The sequence below is a fragment of the Neovison vison genome, chromosome 1 (assembly GCF_020171115.1).
Source record: "Neovison vison isolate M4711 chromosome 1, ASM_NN_V1, whole genome shotgun sequence".
Taxonomy (NCBI): Eukaryota; Metazoa; Chordata; class Mammalia; order Carnivora; family Mustelidae; genus Neogale; species Neogale vison.
This window is the reverse complement of record NC_058091.1, coordinates 101,103,561-101,123,920: the sequence shown is the minus strand read 5'-3', so window position 1 is coordinate 101,123,920 and position 20,360 is coordinate 101,103,561. Positions and strand designations below refer to the sequence as shown.

Sequence of the window (20,360 nt, the reverse complement as noted above, 5' to 3'; positions counted from 1 at the left end):
ATCCGATAGAAAACACAAGGAAATTATTTGAAAATACATACCTGGCGACACCAGAGTTTACGAAATATTTGCAAGTAGGCCAACACCATAAGACACAGTGGTGCCATGTATGTCACCAGAAAGAAACAAATATGATACATCTTGGGGTAAATTTCACCTGGAATGAAAGCCAAAATAACAAAATCTTGTTTTATAATTCACAGATTTTTTTAAAGGTATGTCTGTCCATGTTTTGCCTTAAAGTACACATTTAACTCATGATTCTATGATTTGATATATGATATGTATGATTTCACTGCCGTATTATACACAAACACACACATGCAAATACTGTAATATCATATTAACTGCTTACACTTAGTATACACATGCACACTGAATGTGAAGTCTTAATTTTATTTAATGTACTCAGAGAAGAATAACAATTAGCCATTTCTTAATTTGTGCTAACATAGACTATCCAAAGTCAAGATTTCATTTATCAAAAAAATTTTTCTGTCTGATTATCTCTGGCTAATTAGTAAAAACTAATTTGGATTGTGCTACACTTGAAATTGCAATAAGAAACAAGATAATCTAACATAATTGTTAATGCTTTTGGGAAAAGAATGTAAACTGAGTTGATTTCCTTATTAGAATATAAGTTTCCTGAGAAATGGGAAGCTATTCCCAGTTGTACCTGCATATACGAATGTGGAAAATTTTTGGAAAAATAAACACAGTGAACACTTAATGGTTCTTTTTGTTGATTACTATAACAATATAAAATTTCTCTTTTAGTATGTTGTGCATATACATATGTATATATGCATGTACTTTTAATAAAAAATGTTATTTTTAGGGTTTTTTAAAGTTAATTTTTCAACAATTATGTTTTTTTTTAATATTCATCTCATTTACTTAGTCATAAGCACCTTAGGATTGTAGTGATTTCTTATCATTAAGTCTATGTACACAGGTAACACATATCATAGATTAGTTATTTATTCAAGAGTCAATCATTCAATTAAGTAATAACATTGTGACTTAATATAAATTTTTGACTTTTTAAAATTTATTTGTTACTGACTTTTAATTATTTTTATTCATTATTTTAAATATTTTATTTTTAAGTAACCGCTACCCCCAATATGGGGCTCAAATTCACAACCCTGAGATCAAGAGTCACATGCTCCACTGACTGAGCCAGTTAGGTCCCCCTACTGACATTTTAAATGCTTTCAAGGATATTTTTCCTATACTAGTATTGGAATAGATCACAGTGATCCAGCTACTTTTACTTAAATGCAAAACAGGAAACAGAATAAATCCTACATGGATTTCATGAATATTAAAGGCCATACTTTGATATCATTCCAATGGCTAACAAAAGAAAGTCTTTTTTTTTTTTTTCCTACTTCTAAGAATTAAGCAACCGAATGTGACTTTGATGTTGGCAATTAGGTTAGTTCCATACGATTACTGAGATACCATGCTATCCTCCATGCATTTTATTTTTTTCACTGCTTCAGAAAGGGCATATAGAACCATGAAGACTCAGTTATGTGATCAAATGTGCTAAGGGCAATTTAGAGTCAGGATTAACCAATAATAACTGTGAAGATGACCACAGTAATCGCTAAGTTTATCGGTGTATTTTAAGTATATCTATGAGTTGAATATCATCCAAAGTCTTGAGTTCATAACCTTATCCTGCTTAGTTAAGTTTAGTTGAGGTGGTTGATTTTAACATTTTCCTTAGTGTTCCTTCTAAAACCCTGTCTTCTTTATCTGGTCAATATTTTTCTTCACTGTTATCTCCAGAGAGGCCAGCAGGGTGCCTGTGCTAGCTGGGCGGTCTAAGAGATGGGTTTGGGGCATCAGTTTTAGCTCCTCTGTTGTCCAAGTGGCCCACACCTAGCTCTTCAGTTGCTAACTTCCTTTCAAGCTTATCCTGTAAAACAGGCCAGTGACAAAAAAAGTGATAGAATCTAAGCAGCCTGAAGGGAGGGATGACAGCCTTCCCTTCAAGGGCTGCAGCCTGAGCAGCCTTCCATAACCCTATTTCCAAGGAGCTGGGGGATGACCTCAGCACTTCCCAGACACCTGAGAGGCCTTCGTTTTGAAGAAGGTGTCCCATGACATCCCCACATTAAAATACAGCTTTGAAGCCAACATACCTGTGAAGCCCTGATGTCACTACCTCAGACTAAACTGAGAGAGTAGAGGGGGATAGATTTGGTAGATTTGAGAGGCCATACTCTTCTTTTTTTAATTGTAGCTATGGATACTTTCACTGTGGTAACAGTTTGGGTTTTGAACAGCTGGGAGAGAAAGCTCATTCTGCTGTCAGTATATTTATAAACAGTCAGTAAAATATGTAATTGGCTGGCAAATGTGTATTATGATAATGAGCATGCACACAGAAAAGTTGATCAAGTGAAATTACACTTGCAGGCTGGGATTGAATGTTTTAATAAAGAGATAATTGGGGAAACACGATAGTCTTAACATTCTTCATTTCATGCTTACAGTCTAAGCTAATTGAAAAACCAGAAATGTCCCTGGAATTTTAAATTATATGATTTGAAGCGATCTTTGCAGTCTCTCTGCACTTGATGAACAATGTCTTGAATATATTTAAGACATTTATATATAACCTAGAATGTAGTGACAGGAAATTTGTTCCACTTAAGCATTCATACTATAAAACCACATTTTAAAGACTGACAATCATTCAAAGTTGGTGTCTCTACTCAACTGATAAATAGACACAATCTAATAAATTCTTGCATGTCTATCAAACAAATAAATAAGGAGAAAATGTGGATCTTTATTTAGTCACCGACGTCAGAGAGTAAAGAATAATATCGTATATTAATAAGACAAGAATTAATCTCAGATAAGTTAGGTCCATTTTGAAAAAACTTGTTAATCTCATGATCCAAAAGAACCACAAACATTTTCTCTTTCATGTTACATACATTAGGGACTCAATGGCTGAGTAAATTAACTTCTTAAATATTCAATATAAACTGCCTTTTCAAAGTTTAAAGATCCATTAAAGTTTACCTAAATCTTTAATATATTTTACTATCTTCTCTCTAAAAAATGTTTTCCATATATTTCAAAATCTTATTATATGCCAGATGCTATAGCTAGTTTGACTATTAAGAAGGGCTCCGTTATTATTTCTTTCAGACCACTGAAGAACAATTCAGCAGTAAGCTCCAAGAAGAGAGATTATGAATTCTGGTGTCTAGAAAAATGTTTGGCTAACAGTGTATGCTCATTAAACATTGGATGACTGGTAAGACAATTATATATTTAGTGCAAAAACAAAGTTACTTTCCTTCCAATAGGAACTATTCTATAAAACTATGCATTTGTAAATCAAGTAATCAAAAAACTATGGCTATAATTCTGGAATAATTTTAATATTTTGGAAGTAAGAATTAATGTAACACATACCAAGACGTACTTTAAAGATCATTAAAATAAATATTAACACATTTATTTGTTTTTGAGTTATCAAGTGTGTCTGCTGGAACTTGGAGTTTGTGGTATTTTTTTTTTAATAAGCCGTAGGGAATCATAAATATAATGAGTTGCAGAAATAATTTATTGACAAAATATCAAATATTTCTGGTAATATTTTCAGTAAAACTAAGAAAGAGTTCTTAGTTATTTTGTACCATGAGCAAGATAGCATTTGCAAGGCTTTCCTAAAAGTATTTTGATGGATATGGATCAAATGACCACATTATTCATTGACTACATCCATGCTGGAATATATTGGCTCTAGGACAATTACGATATCACCATCTGCTTCTATAACTGTGTTACTGATTTAACTTAGGATAAAAATAAGAAATATAATTCATGAATTAATCTCAAATAGAACATATTTCACAACAAATTTTTTAAAATTGGGCTAAATGTTTTTGACTGGAAAGATGTTTGAACTCTGAGAGCCGACACTGCAAAAGGTAATTTCCTATGGACTTTTTAGGTTGTGACTATCACACACATGTCCAAATTTAAACGTTTTAAACTTATTGTGAACTTCTAAATAGTCTATATTAACAAAGTTTATACTACGTAAAAATCATTATAATAAACAGTCTAATGACCAAAATGGAAAGAAACCGGTTTAATTCTTTCATATTCTTCTTGAAAACATTAAGTGGAAGGAAAGAAGGAAGAAAAAGAAAGAAGAAGGAAGGAAGGAAGGAAGGAAGGAAGGAAGGAAGGAAAAAAGCAAGAAAACAAACAAAAAAGAAAAGGTTATAGAATCAGTTCACAAACTTATCAACTAATTACCAAAATATTTCAGAGAAAATACTATTGATACAGGTTAAATCATAGGTGGATGTTTTAATCTATCATTTTCATAAACTTCAAGGATGCAACTTTTAAGTTGGAAGCTTAATTTTAAATATACTTCTTTGTTTCATAATCTGTAAATAATTTATGGCTCAATTTCATCATTAATTAACTAACACGTTTTGATCAAGAGATCTTTAGGCTGCTTTCCAGACAGAACTCATTGTGTAAGAATTGCATAAGACATGTCACAATTGGTCCCCAAACAACCTTCTTTCCAAACACAGTTCATTAGGCTGCATATCCCTACATGACAGAAATTAGAGGTTTGGATCCTCTTTTCTTCTTTAAGGGATAGTGCTCATCGTATGGGTTTTCTTGCTTCCTGGACACCCTTTCCTTTCTTCCCCATTTGGAGAACTTCTCCTCATCTTTAATTCTTTGCTGAAATGTTAGCAGCTTCTTCGTAAACTTTTGTTCACATGGCCAGGACTGAGTTTGTTCTCACATTTGTGTTCCTAGCACTTTGTACACCAGTATATTAAAATACGAATCACACCATAAACATTTGTTTATTTGCCTTTCAGCCTCACTACATGGAATGTGTTCCCCTAGGCAGAATCTATTTCTTTCCAGGTTGGCATAATTCCTGGCATATCCTAAGTGCTCAAGATGTTATTTGAACATTAAATAAATGGGACTTAAGACTCTTAAGAAATACTCTTATCATTTTGGAATTTTCCATTTGTTTTTTTTTGTTGTTGTTTTTTCCTACACCGCTAATGGGGAAAATGGGGAAAAGATGAAGAAGATCCAGAGAAAATACAGCAAGTGAATTGCTAATTCATTTCTGGGATAAGAGACACAGTAAATTGTGACATTTTAGTTAATGTAAGACTTGGGATAATATATGAAAAATAATCCCACGGTCGTTTAAATTTTACCTTGTTCTCGTCAAAGCATAGGTCTTATTTTTCAATTCGTGCCTTTTTGTTTTTCATTGTTTCAAATCAAAGTATCAATGTAGGAGTTCAGATAAAGTCAAAGAATCAAAAATACCAGATCTATAATCAATCCCTGGGGCATACTGCTTTTGTTAATACATTTTTTAATAAGCATAAATGTGCATCTGGCAAATAAAAAATTCTTTCCTAATGTCTAAATTCTCTGACTATGATCCATTGATCTATACTTATCCAGATGAAGACATATCATTTTCCTCAAATTTAATGTAATAATTTTGTAACTAGTACATGACATACTCAAATGCAGGATTAGTTGATTTCCTGTCATCCTTTGCTGTGTCCAGGTTTGTGCCATGATTAGGCATTGAAAGAAGTGTTTCCACTGACTGTTACAGAAAAACCTCAAAGGCTGTCACTGAGAGTTTTGAACCAAAGGAACATAAGACCTCCAAACTTTTGCTTGTTTAAATTTAATTACCATATATAAAGATTCATAAGTAATATAATTCTTAAATCAGGAAACAATTATGTCAGTGATATAACTTATCATCTTAATATGTTACAAATAAACATATCATATGAAGATAATCTTACTCAGAGAAGAGCACAGGTCCACATACTCAACTCCAGTCAGGTTCCCAGGCAGGACATGGGTTTAAAATGAAAATTCCCAGTTATATCTGAAGCCCATTAAGGAATCTGACACTCTTCCTATCTTGTAAATGTTAATTATTCCAGAATACATATTTGGATCATATAAAGGAGCTTTTGTTTTGTTTTAGAGAATTTAAGAAAAGCTGACATAATCAAATCTGAGTTATAGGAAAAACCCTTCCTTTCATTCCCTATTTGAAAAATATGAAAACCAGCTAACTACATAGTATTTCCAAAGGACCGAGTAGGCAGACCTAATCTATGAAACTGTTGGTTTTCATGCTTCTGCAAAATGATATTAACAGGTTTCTATAAAATGCACAAGGCCAGCTTTATAATGGCCATGCAAATAATACTTTTAGTTGCACTCTTGTCCGCTTATGGACCATAATGTACTCACCACCCCAGCGCTCATCACACACTGTAAAGAGAGTGGTTTTATTGGCTAAGCCGGGAAGCATGGTGCTGCACTCCATGACGATGGCCTGAGGAATCATTATAATGCAGGAGACGATCCAGATGATGACAATGCTGTTCCTGGCCCTCTTGGCTGTGCTCTTAAACATCAAAGGATGACAGATTGCATACCATCGATCCAAGGCAATGCAGCTCAGTGTAAGGACAGACACTGACACGGACACAGTCTAGAGAGGAACACAGAACAAAAGAAGCCCTTGGTGTTAAATGGATCATTCTTAATGGACTTATCGTAGTAGAGAAAGGGTCAAACAGATAATCAGGTTCAAAGTTGTGAGAAAATATTTCATGGAAGGATTTTTAATAAATAATAATATTAAAAATATATTAGCTTTCTTATTATAAAAATAAAATAAAATAAATAAAATATAAAACAGCTTTCTTATTAAACATGATAAAGGGGCTATGAAAACATTGCAATCATTTTATGCTAAATGTGTTATATGACATGTCTTGCTTTTAAAATATCATATAGAAATTTGATTGCAGTGCATTTAATTAGCATTTTTTAAAAATTATGGATATCTCAGTCTATATTTTCAAATAACAAATGTTAATTGTACATTGGTTCATTTCCAGCATGTTGTACCCACAGGCAAGTATTATGTTAGAAGCAAATTCTCTACGGATCTCCTCACCAGAGTTTGCTTATTGTTGGTGTAAACAACTCTCCTCTAAAACTCAAATAGGTTCATCTAGTCCAGATTTCCATAATTAACGCCTTCATAAGTGGTACTTTAACTTGGAGCTTTAAGGAAATAGTGAAGACAACATGTTAAGCATGCCTATACCCACATGATCAGTTGATATAAATATATGTAATATGTACTCCTTAATGAATGAACCACTGATTCCAGTATCACCCTCAAAATCCCATCTCTAAAAAGAAACCTCATTCTCTTTTCTTTTCTTCTCAGTATTTACAATAGGTATTATGTGATATAGTACAGTTATTTTCATTTAATTAATTTATTGTCTGTCTTCTCTATTGGAACAAAGCTCTGTGGCAGGAAAGACTGCTACTGTTTTTGTTTATTTTCACAACCTTGTCTCCATACCTACCTGCACAATGTTTGATGGGCTTAGTTGTTTTTTTTTTTTTTTTTTTTCTTTTACTTAAGGAATAATTATAAGCCTCAATCTAAAGTAATAAATGTGGTCTGGTCCTCTTTCTCATATTTCTGGTTATATTCTAGTTGTATTGATCCCACCCTGTGTGGAAGGTAAGCCATCTTTATTTCTTACCTCAGGACCTTCTTTGTGACCTTGACTTTCAGTGCATATGACTTTCAGTGCATATGACTGAAAAGGATCTAAGAGCCTGGGCAGTACAGGAGAAAAGTCTAATAGTCAGCTAATTAGTTGGCTAATAGTCATGGATATAGTCAGGATGGCCAATTTGTTTTACATCTCCCACCATCGAGTTGTGCATTGTTGGATTACCCATTTTACTGTTTTGGTTTTTTTTTTTTTTTTAAGATTTATTTATTTATTTGAGAGAGAGAGAAGGAGCACACATGTGTGTGCAACAGGCAGGAGGCAGAGGGAGAGAATTTCAAGCAGACTCCCTGCTGAGCCCAGAGCCTGACATGGGGCTCAATCTCATAACTCATGAGATCATGACCTGAACAGAAATCACAAGTTGGGCACTTAACCGACTGAGCTACCGAGGCACCCCACCCATTTTACAGTTGTAAACCAAAAGCACATGTGTTGCTATTTTTTGTGTTAAGTGAGTGAAACTTACTGGATACAGTTCTTGTTACTCTGATTCTTTTATTCTTTCTGGAAAAGGCAGTATAGTTGAAATCAATTCTGGAACCAGGTTTCCTGAGTATGAATCCAATCTCACTTGATAAATATATGATCTTGGCCAAGTTCCTTAGCCTCTCTATACTATAGTTTTCTCATCTGTAAAACTGGATGATAATAGTGCCCAACCGTGGAATTACAGGGAAAGTCAGATGATATGTGAAATGCCTAGCCCTGGTCTGTCCCATAAATGCTTTGTAAGTGGTAGTTATTACTTATTAAGATTATGGCAATGATTATGGTGATTATACTATTAGTTTTCTCTTCCATTCTCAAGCTTAGCAGTCTAGCTTTTAATTGGAACAGGCTGCTTTTTAGTGAGGAAAAAAAATCACAGAAATTATAAGTAAAAGCCTAAACTAGACTACATTATTGAAGGTTTAATTGCATTTTAAATGTAACTTTAAAGGCTGAACTCTATCAGAGAAAGTTTAGATTGGTTGATGACTCCTGAGAATTATTTGGTCCACGGTAGAGCTAATTTAAGTGTCCTTCTCAAACCAAACACTTTTTTTTTCCTTGCATTTTTTTCCTTGTAAATATGCCAAGCACCCAGGGGCCCCAATACTATTGGTAACTTGGGAATAGAACCCGTGGTACTTTAGATCTGCACAGCTGACCTTTCCTAATTTCTGGGCCAGGGCTATACTTATCCAATTTAGCTATCAGAAGGGTAAAATGCTCAATAAAGCTTAGTGATTTATCATTCATGAATTCTAGTCAACATAAGTGAATGGGATAGAAATAGCATGGCTCAAGTTAAAAAATAATTTCTAGTATTTTCCTTTACTATTAAATAGTAATAATTAATTTAAAAATCGTTCACTGGAAAGACTGCCATCCAGTCAACCAAGGAATAGTCATCTGTTACAAGAGAGAATATGCTGTTAATCTAACAGTAGGATCCATTGAATGGACCCTTGGCAACTGATGATTTAATATTCACTGTTTGACTACTGTATTTGTTGGTGCATAATACATACTAACATCCAATTAATGACATTTTCTTGAGAGGGTATATAAAGCTGCATCTTATCCCGAGTGATTACAAATGAGTTTCTTACGTCTTTCACTCCTGGGAATGTACTTCTGTGTACCTTTTTCACTTAGAATTTGATATTAGGTTAAATCAACCGGGTACCAAATCATCTGAGGATGAATCCAGTCTAGAGTATGAATGTTATAAATTAGGTGGGCTAAGATGATGTGAATGTCTGCTATAGGCGCTTGACCTTTTACCCATACTATGGGCACCCTGTGGTCAGGGGAATGCTGGAGACTTGTTCCAGTAAATGATGAGTCTGTTTTATGCTAGCATATAGCTATGACAAAAGACCTCAAAGATCTATGGCAAGTAGAAATGGAAATTCAGGGACACCTGGCTGACTCAGTCGGTATAGCATGAGACTCTTGATCTCTGGGTTATGAGTTTGAGCCCCACATTGGGTATAGAGATGACATTAAAAATTTTTAAAACTAAAGAAAAAGAGAGAGAGAGAGAGAGGAAGAAAGAAAAAAGGAAAAGAAACAAATTTTGTTATATCATAAATCTGGATAGAGGGCCTGATAGACTGGAAGGTGGGTAAGTGTTACTGAGAGTGAAGGAGCCCTGTTCCACCACCTGTCACCCACCATCTCCGTCTCAGGTGGCCTTTGGTTCTTCTTTTCCTGACATTGCCTATACAGAGCTTCTTCTGCAGTTGAAAAAAAAAGAAAGTCACTCTAAAAAAGTAGCCAACTGCTCCCATAAGTGTGAGAAGAAAAATGAAACATGTCTTAATTTTCTAAGAAATGTATGTTAGTTATTTGATACATAGCCCAGTTAATAGTCTTAGATTTACGGAGTTACTAAAGATACAAAAGCGTCGTTTGAATTATTCAGCAAAGCTTTATTACATTTGTGAGATTTTTAAGATTTTTGAGCATTTTGAGAAGTGTTATTATATATCAGTCATAAACCTAAAGGTTTCTTTATATTGTATTTAGAAGAAAAAGGACATATAAGTCAGAAAATTAATACATGTCCTAAGAATATCAAACATAACTGAATAACCTTAAAATCTGGCTGGATAAACACTTTTGTGATATGTTTTTAAACATTCAGTGGGACATAAATTTCATATCAGGGACTGATATGAAACCGAAACATCAGTTTCAGAATATCACAACTAGGGGAAAACAACTATTCAAATTCGAATGAACAGCTTATTGTCCATTGATACTATTCATTCCATTTGGGGAAATTCTATGGAAAATGGGCAATAAATGTTGAGATAATTTGAAGATACTAGTTTAACTAGGGCATCCAGTTTTTTGTGCATATATAATTTTTCATCGAGAAGTAATGCTGAATGAGGTAATGAATGGATCTAGTCTTTTTCACTTGACTTACATCTTGTGGTTACTCTGTAGTTTTCCTTGGCCTATGGAGGAGAGATTCAGTTGAGGTCTTGACTAGACAGGACACTATCTATAGAGAAGCTAACAAAATCTCTCAGGAAAAGAAGATATTTCATCACTGTAGGACTTGTTAATAAGTTGTGCTAAATGAAATAGTACTATCAATAATTTTAAGAGGGACCCATGTCCTGCATCACTCACTGGATACACACTACATCTAGACTGTCCTTGACTGTTCACAGAGGAGTCTGGAATACCTGGTCTATAAGAAGTTATTATGTACAGTTGGATCATATGAAGAGAGTATGTATAGTTTTATAGAGCAGGATTGTACTTACTACAGGAAGATCCACTCCTCCCTCATCACCCCACTGTTCATTGGGGAATCTTCTAGTTTGTAGAGAGAGCATAAAGTATTCTCGCTCAGCCAGTAGGAGAGTCCGGACAACAGCAGGTATCTAGAAACTTAAGAGGATCCCTCAAATTTTCCCCTGGGTGGTTATTAAAACCAAGAGATGGTAAAATATTAGAATTCTGGTCTATTTGTAATGTCTCCTATGTCTCTATGCAAAACTTAAGACTAATTTGTTACTTATTTTTTAAAAATAAGGATACTTTTCTCTGTTGCTCAATGTATTACTTATCTCAAAACAGAAAAAGTTACTGAATTTTATTTTTGTAACACATTCATGGTTTTCATCTGATTGACACAAACTAACTTTCTAGCTAATGTTTGCAATAAAGCTTACAATGTCCATGGCATTTTACACTTGCTCTTCTGTCAATGATGTCTAAACTTATCTAAAAGATTACCACTTTTCCTTATGAGGTTATTGAAAAACTATTAAGCTAAAGATCTCTTCAAAACACTTCAGATCCAAATGCATAAATGAAACAACATGGGATCTGGAGGGAGAGAAATCATAAGAGACTCTTAATCTCACAAAACAAACTGAGGGTTGCTGGGGAGAGGGGGGTAGGGAGAGAGTGGTTGGGTTATGGACACTGGGGAAGGTATGTGCTATGGTAAGTGCTATGGAGTGTGTAAACCTGGCGATTCACAGACCTGTGCCCCTGGGGCTAATAATACATTATATGTTAATAAAAAATAAAAAATTATAAAAAATAAAAAAAAAAAAACTTTTAAAAATTAAAAAAAACAACAACCTTGAGGCAAAAAAAAAAAAAAAAAACCCATTTCAGATCCAAAAGCTTAATCAACATAATTTCCAGCAATGGCTATTTATGTTTCCTCCAACTTTTGTTTTTAATTAAAACTTTATTTTGGGGGTACATTTAATATCACAGCAAAATTGAGGGGAAGGTACAGAGATTTACTATATGTTCCCTATCTGTCCCATTATCAACATCCCTCTACCAGAGTGGTACATCTGTTACAACTGATGAACCAACACGGACACACCATCATCACAAGAAGCCCATAGTTTATATTTTGGCTCACTCTTAGTGGTGTACATTCTATGCATTTAGAAAAATGTATAATGACAGGTACCCACAATTACACTATCATATCACAATTTTCTGTGCTCATCTCTGCCAACCATTTATCTTTTTACTCTCTCTAGTTTTGTCTTTTCTAGAATGTCATATTATTGAAATCATATAACATATAGCCTTCTCAGATTCAGCTTCTTTTACTTAGTATTATGCATTTGAGTACCCACATGTCTTTTCATGGCTGGACAGTTCATTTTAGTGCTGAATAATATTCTACCTGTATGTCTGGATGTACAACACTTAATTTATCCATTCTACTACTGAAGGACATCTTGGTTGCATCCAAGTTTTGGTGATTGTGAATAAAACTGCTATAAACATTTGTATGCAAGTTTTTGTGTAGATGTAAGTTTTCAACTCCTTTGGGTTAATACCAAGGAATGCAACCGTTGGATCATATGAAGAGAGTATGTATAGTTTTATAGGAAACTCCCAGAGTGTGTATCAAAGTGGCTGTACCATAGCAATAAATGAGAGCTCCTAGTGCTCCACATTCTCACCAGCTTTTGGTGTTGTCAGAGTTCTAGAATCTGGCCATTCTAATCGGTATATAGTGGTATTTCTTTGTTGTTTTAATTTGCATTTTGCTGATGAGGTATGATGAGGAACATCTTTTCATATGCTTCTTTGCCATCTGTATATCTTATTTGATAAAGTTATTTTAAGGTCTTAAGGGCCATTTTTTAAAATTGGGTTATTTGTTTCCTTATTGTTGAGTTTTAAGTGTTCTTTGTATGTTTTGGATGTCAGTCCATTATTATATGTATCCTTTGAAAATATTTTTTTCTGGGTCTCTGTCTTCCCATTCTCTTGTCTTTCACAGAGTAGAAGTTTTTAATTTCAGTGAAGTTGGCTTATCAATTATTTCTTTCAAGGTACATGCCTTTGGTATCATGTCTAAAAATCATCAATATAACTGAAATCATCTAGGTTTTCTTCTTTGTTATCTTATAGGGGTTTTATAGTTTTACAATTTATACTCAGGTCTACAATCCATTCTGAGTTAATTTTTGTGAAGAATGTAAGGTCTGTAAGGTTTGTTGTTGTTGTTGTTGCTGTTGACATGTCCAATTGTTCTACCTGCACCAATTTTTCATTATTGGCAGCATATTTTCATCCCTTCCAAATACTGTGATCACCATCTGGGAACTGGATGGAGTAGGGAAGGAGGGGTGGAGGATGGTTACAAGAAGACAAGCAGAGAATGGCACAATCTCATTCACTGTCCAGTTGCTAAAGAGAATCCATCTCTTTGAGGGATGTGACTGTGCTCACTAGTTTGAAAACATTTCACTTTCAAAAATTTTTAGAACTACCAGAATATCCATCACAAAATTATTCTCTGAAAGTATTTGTTCTCAATTTTTTTATGATATGATTCATTATTATCCTTCTCTAATAATTGAATCACAAAGAACTTATGTATTTGTCTCGATGGCATACATTCAATAAAGCAGAACAGAGCTTCCAAACCTGGTAGTATGATTCAGGACCAACACTAAACAGTAAACCATCTGTTTACTATATTTGCTTTGATCACATAGCTTTAATCTCTCAGTGTGAAACAAAACCACTTATAAAAATAGACAGAACTTGCTTATTTGAATAAGAGCCTCAATCATTAATTTGTTTAATTTCCTCATTTTACAATGGAAAAATTAGACATCAAAGAAATAAAAGGGTTGTTCAGCATCTAATGACTTGACGATTCTGTTGCTTTATTTTTTTTACCCAGAACTTAACTTATTTACCCTAAAATATCAAGTATTACTTTTCTCAACTTTGCTAATTCTGTAAGCAAGTATATTTGTCTCTTAGCTCACTAGTTAACCTAAAAGATGATTACAAGTGAAAATGCTTTTCAATATTTAATAGAAAATACTTTTTCAGTAACTTCTGTGTTTGGATCAAAAGAAGTGTGAAAAACAATTACCTGTAAATATGGAATAACTTTACAGAGGGACTGTCCAAAGAACCAGGTCTCAGTGATGTCTACCACCAGTGTGGCCGGGAGGCAGGTAATTGTCACGAGCACATCAGCCAGAGAAAGGTTGACTATAAAGTAGTTGGTTACCGTCCTCATGTGGTGGTTCTTCCACACTGCAACACAAACTAATTTGGGGGGAGGAAAGAATAGTTACTATTAAGGACTAAATATTCATATCCTCACAAAATTCATATGTTGAAATCCTAACACCCAGTATGATGGTATTAAGAGGTGTGTTTTTGGAGCTGAATAGATCATCATGGTAGAGCCCTCAAGAATGGGATTAGTGGGGGCGCCTGGGTGGCTCAGTGGGTTAAGGCCTCTGCCTTGGCTCAGGTCATGATCCCAGGTCCTGGGATCGAGCCCCGCATTGGGCTCTCTTCTCCGCAGGGAGCCTGCTTCCTCCCCTCTCTCTCTGCCTGCCTCTCTGCCTACTTGTGATCTCTGTCAAATAAATAAATAAAATCTTTAAAAAAAAAAAAAGAATGGGATTAGTGGGGCGCCTGAGTGGCTCAGTGGGTTAAGCCTCTGCCTTCAGCTCAGGTCATGATCTCAGGGGCCTGGAATCAAGCCCCACATCAGGCTCTCTGCTCTGCTCAGCAGAGATTCTGCTTCCCCCCACCCACACCGCTCTCTGCCTGCCTCTCTGCCTACTTGTGATCTCTCTCTCTCTGTCAAATAAATAAAATAAAATAAAATAAAATAAAATAAAATAAAAAGAATGGGATTAGTGTCCTTATAAAAGGGACTTCAGAGAGATCCTCTGATTCTCCCACCTCTTGAGGACAAAGTGAAAAAAAACTGTTGACCCTCACCAGACACTGAATCTGCCACATCCTTGATCTTGGACTTCTCAGATTCCAGAATTGTAAGAATTAAATTTATGTGGCTTAAGAGCCACCTAGCTTATGGTATTCTGTTATAGCAGCCCAAATAGACCAAGACAGTAACTATACAAAGAAAATAGGTACTGATCCTGTAAAGAGCACAAATAACTGTTGAAAAAGGAAGATGATGTAAGACTATAGTGTTTTCATTGAATCAGTCAGTCTGTGTGAATGTTGAATCCGTGCTTAACCTCAGTTCATTTACCTTACAAGACATTTCTCAATGGATCATAATACTGCATTCATTTCTACTTGATTTTGAATTGTGATTCCCAGAAGTTTAAGAACGATCTTTGATGCTTTTTTCTATTCCCTCAGTGCTCAGCTTGTAGTAGAGACATAAGAAATATTTACTGAAGTGAGATGAATTAGGAGCCAGCTATTTTCAATGAACTGCAATATTTGCCTCAACCACGACGTTTACCCCATCTGTCCCAAACTCTGCATTTGGAACTTTTAATTGATAAAGAGGTTTAAAAGATAAAAGCCAACAATTTTTCAGCTCCTATTATTGGCAAACACTGGTCTATATGGTTCATATCCATAGGTCATTTAATCTTGATAATCCTAAGGGAAGATATTGTTACCATCATTTTATACATGCAGTATTTGAGACACAGGGAATTTGTGGAGCTTGGCTAGGGACAATTGGCTCATAAAGCACAGAACTACAGTTACAACTGGGATTAAGCACCAAGTAAGGGTTATATTTTTGTTGGGGGGTGGTGAACTAGTTAGACCAAAGCACACATAAACTCTAGAGACTCAGTCCTCTTTCCTCTCTATTACTCTTGAAGACCTCTAAACATCACCTCAAACAGACAAATTTTTAAATACTTTCAGAGTCAAGTCTTCTTCGTTGTCTCTCAGTTTATCCTCATTTATAAAAGCTCTTCTATCTTATTCAGTTGCTCTTTATGGAAAGAACATCTAGTTCCTCAATTCTCTGTGTGGTGTATCCAAAGGTTACATAATCACTGCCTCAAGAATTATATAGGTGTAAACACTGCTACCCACATCTATTGATGGGTTGCTTCACTGTCAGTAACTGTGAATTTTCCTCAGGTACATCAACCTGTCAGAGCTGTCACCTATGCACCCAAATGATGCAGTGATTAGCAACCTTACAGAGTGGAGAAATAAAAGCACATTTTGTTAAATTTATGTCACTAAGTAGATTTCTTTTTGACAATTATGTCCACTTTATAAAAGTTTCATAAGCTGAAGAAACTGAAATTATCATCACCAATAGATGCTAACTTAATAAAATCTCTGAATTCCTGAGGATTTAATTTTGAAAACTTCACATCTTTCTCTAATTCCAGTACATTAGTACCCAAAAACTCAGATGAACTTTGTTAGGATAAACCATAGTCTTTATTATTTGAAAGTGATACTCATGAAAGATTTACTTCCCAGAAGCACTTGAAGACACACACATACATACAGGCATACTAGCAGTTGACTAACACATTACCATGGCTTATTATGAGAAAATTAATATAAGCATTGCACCACTGATATTTAGTCAACAAATGGTCCAAATGATACAATTTTGGATTTAGGAAAGAAAATAAGACTTAAAAAATACAAGCAGTTCTAGATTGATTCTCAGTTCCCCATATTTTGGAATAGAGACAATGATGGAAAGACAGTGTTAATGCATTATGACTAGCCAATATGAAAAAAGTATATTTTTAGGAAACATTTCTATACTATTTACTATTTAATATACTATTATACTATTTACTATTTACTATGTGTCATGCCCTGTTCTAAACAGTATGAATTATTAAATAGTTAAATTCTCATTACATTTTAAGTGATTGCTATTAGTATTCCTGCTTAACAGTTGTGAAACTGAGGCTAGAGAGATTAAGGAAACTACCTAAGGACAAATAGTTTATAAGTGCTAGAGCTTAGATTTAAATCTTATCCATTGTACTATGCCATCCTAATATATCTTTTTTTTTTTTTTAGTATAGTTGACACACAATGTTACATTATTTTTAGGTATACCACTTAGTGATTTGTCAAGTTTATACATCAAATGTGGCTATACCATCTGTCTTGTTATATTACTATTACAGTATCATTGAGTGAATTTGTTAGGCTCTGCCTTTTATTTCAATGATTTACTCCTTCCATCTGTTACATCTAATAAGGGGTTAATATTCAAAATATATAAAGAACTTATATAACTCAACCCCAAAACAACACACAATCTGATTTAAAAATAGGCAGAGGCCCTGAATAGTCATTTTTCCAAAGAAGATATACAGATGGCCAACAGACATGTGAAAATATGCTCAACATCACTAATTGTCAAGGAAATACAGGCTGATATCCAAGATCTGTGAAGAATTCCTCAAATTCAACATACACAAAACAGATAATCATGTCAAAAAAATGGGCAGGAGACATGAACAGACACTTCTCCAAAGAATACATACAAATGGCTAACAGACACATGAAAAGATGTTCATCATCATTAGCCATCAGGGTGATTCAAATCAAAACCATATTGAGATACCACCTTATACCAGTTAGAATGGCCAAAATTAACAAGACATTAAACAACAAGTGTTGGAGAGGATGTGGAGAAAGGGGAACCCTCTTACACTGTTGGTAGGAATGCAAGTTGGTGCAGCCACTTTGGAAAACAGTGTGGAGATTCCTTAAGAAATTGAAAACAGAGCTACCCTATTGCAATTGCACTACTGAGTATTTACCCCAAAGATACAGATGTAGTGAAAAGAAGGGTTATCTATAACCCAATGTTCATAGTAGCAATGGCTACAGTCGCCAAACCATGGAAAGAACCAGGACGCCCTTCAACTGACGGATAGATAAAGAAGATATGGTCCATATATACAATGGAGTATTATGCCTCCATGAGAAAGGATGAATACCCAACTTTTGTATCATCACAGATGGGACTGATTGGAAGAGATTATGCTGAGTGAAATAAGTCAAGCAGAAAGAGTCAATCATCATATGGTTTCACTTACTTATGGAGCATAAGGAATAACATGGAGGACATTGGGAGATGGGGAGGAGAAGTAAGTTGGGGAAAATCAGAAGGGGAGACAAACCATGAGAGACTGTGGACTCTGAGAAACAAACTGAGGGTTTTGGGGGGTAGGAGGTAGGTGGAGAGGTGAGCCTGGTGTTGGGTGTTAAGGAGGACACGTATTGCATGGAGTACTGGGTGTGGTGCATAAACAATGAATTTTGGAACACACACACACACAAACACACACACACACACAAATAAAATTAAGAAAAAGGGAAATACAAATAAAAAACACAATGAGATATCATCTCATACCTGTTAGAATGGCTAAAATTAAAAAAAAAAAAAGAAGAAGATAGCGGTTGGAAGAGGGCAGTGGAATAGGAGGACCCTAGGCTCACCTCATCCCAAAAATACAACTAGATAACTATCAAATCATCCTAGATACCCCAGAAATTGACTTGAAGCCTGGAGAACTAACTCCACAATTAAAGGTAGAGAAGAGGCCACAAAAAGAGAGTAGGAAATGCAGAGATGAAATTTGTGAGAGAAAGAGATCATGGTCAGTGTGGTGGGGAGGCAGCCACAGTTGCAAACCTATTACGTAAGAAAGAAGAGCTAGAGAGAGACTAGCACACAAGGGAGTACATAGGGAAAACAAATCTCCATAGCAATTATGTTGGAAAGCAAGAGGAGCTGGATTTTGTGAGTTCTTCCAAACAGCAGAGCTTAAAGCCTGGAATTTTATATTCAGTGGGCTTTACCGGAACAGAGCCCCAGACACTGGGGCTGCTCTTAGAGAAAAGGACACTGGGGCTGCTCTTAGAGGAAAGGAAGGGCAAATAGCCTGAAGCCATAAAGCATGGAAACAGAAATCTGAAGTATACTTGGGGCACACAGTGGGGAGATTATTCATTCATCTCAGAGCATGTTCCAAAGAGGCAGCATTCAAGAAGAGACTCTTCCAGGAACAAAGGAATTGGACAATGCCATTTGCCTCCCCATCCCTTAGCATAAGTCCATGGCTACCTGTGGGAAATATCAAGACCCACATCAAACTCCAGTGGAGCTGCCCCTCTCAATCATGCTCTTCTCAGTCTCAGCACAGTGCCTCACCCACCCCCAGAAAAAGTGACCCAATCCCTTGCTCACACTGTGTTTCCCAATGTAGAGGTTTTGGAGTCTCACTTCTTGAAGCAACAGTGACAGAACTTATTTCATAAACAGACCAGACCACACCTAGTTAAAATATGTTACATTCCAGCCAGGGACCAAACACTGCCTACAATGGGCAATGAAAGCCTCTGGTGATGACTGACCTGAAGGACAAAGCAACAAGGGCAAAATAACAGAGCATACATAGCACATGTGGAGACACTCCTGGAAGCAACAGGCCCTGGAGAACATAGGACACTATACAGCAAGGCACTACACAACCTCTTTTTCATAAGGCCATTACCTTCAAGAATAGGAGGTGTAACTGACTTTCTTAACACATAGAAAAAGGCATAGTGATTTAGACAAAATGAGGAAGACAGAGGAAGTTCTTCCAAAAGAAAGAATAGGACAAGGCCACCACAGGAGATCTAAGCAAAAACAGATATAAGTAACATATCTGATAGAGAATATAAAGTAATGATCACAAGGATACTCCATGGACCTGAGAAAAGAGTAGAAGACATGAATGAGATCTTTAACACAGAAAAGAAATAACATAGCAAAGAGAAAAGGCTCAATAAACAAAATGAGAAACATGCTTGGTGGAATGAACACTAGGCTGGAAGAGGTAGAAGAATGAATCAATGACCTAGAAGATAGAGTAATGGAAAGTACTCAAACTGAACAAAAGGAGGAGAAAAAAAAAGATTTTTGCAAAATGAGAATAGACTTTGAGAACTTGGTGACTCCATCAAATATAATAACATTCAGATTACAGTAGTCTCAGAAGATGAATGAGAGAGAAAAGGGGGAAGATAATTTATTTGAAGAAATAATAGCTGAAAATTCCCCAAATCTGGGAAAGGAACAGAAATACAGATCCAGAAGGCACCGAGAACTTCCATCAAAATCAATAAAAGCTGATCCATCTAAGATATACTATAACTAAATTGGCAAAATAGAGTAATAAAGAAAAAACTCAAAAGAGGTAACTTATAGTAGAAAACTCATAAAGCTAACAAAGAATTTTCAGCAGAAACTATCCAAGCCAGAGGGGAATAGCACGATAAGTACTGAATGGGAAAAAAAATGCAGACAAGAATAGTCTATCCACCAAGGTTATCAGGCAGAATAGAAGGAAAAATAAAGAGTTTTCCAGACAAACAAAAATTAAAGGAGTT

The 20,360-nt window shown here is 35.2% G+C and overlaps 1 protein-coding gene across 1 annotated transcript in view; it reads right to left on the bottom strand.

The window, feature by feature from the left end:
• The window catches only part of HCRTR2 (hypocretin receptor 2), a 108,143-nt gene that overhangs the window by 23,938 nt on the left and 63,845 nt on the right, over nucleotides 1-20,360 (bottom strand). Inside the window, exons 2-4 of the mRNA XM_044237777.1 lie at nucleotides 14,065-14,243; nucleotides 6,325-6,568; nucleotides 42-157 (exon numbers count right to left, since the gene is read on the bottom strand). Coding sequence (XP_044093712.1) covers nucleotides 42-157; nucleotides 6,325-6,568; nucleotides 14,065-14,243 — 539 coding nt within the window. The remainder of the gene's footprint in view (nucleotides 1-41; nucleotides 158-6,324; nucleotides 6,569-14,064; nucleotides 14,244-20,360) is intronic.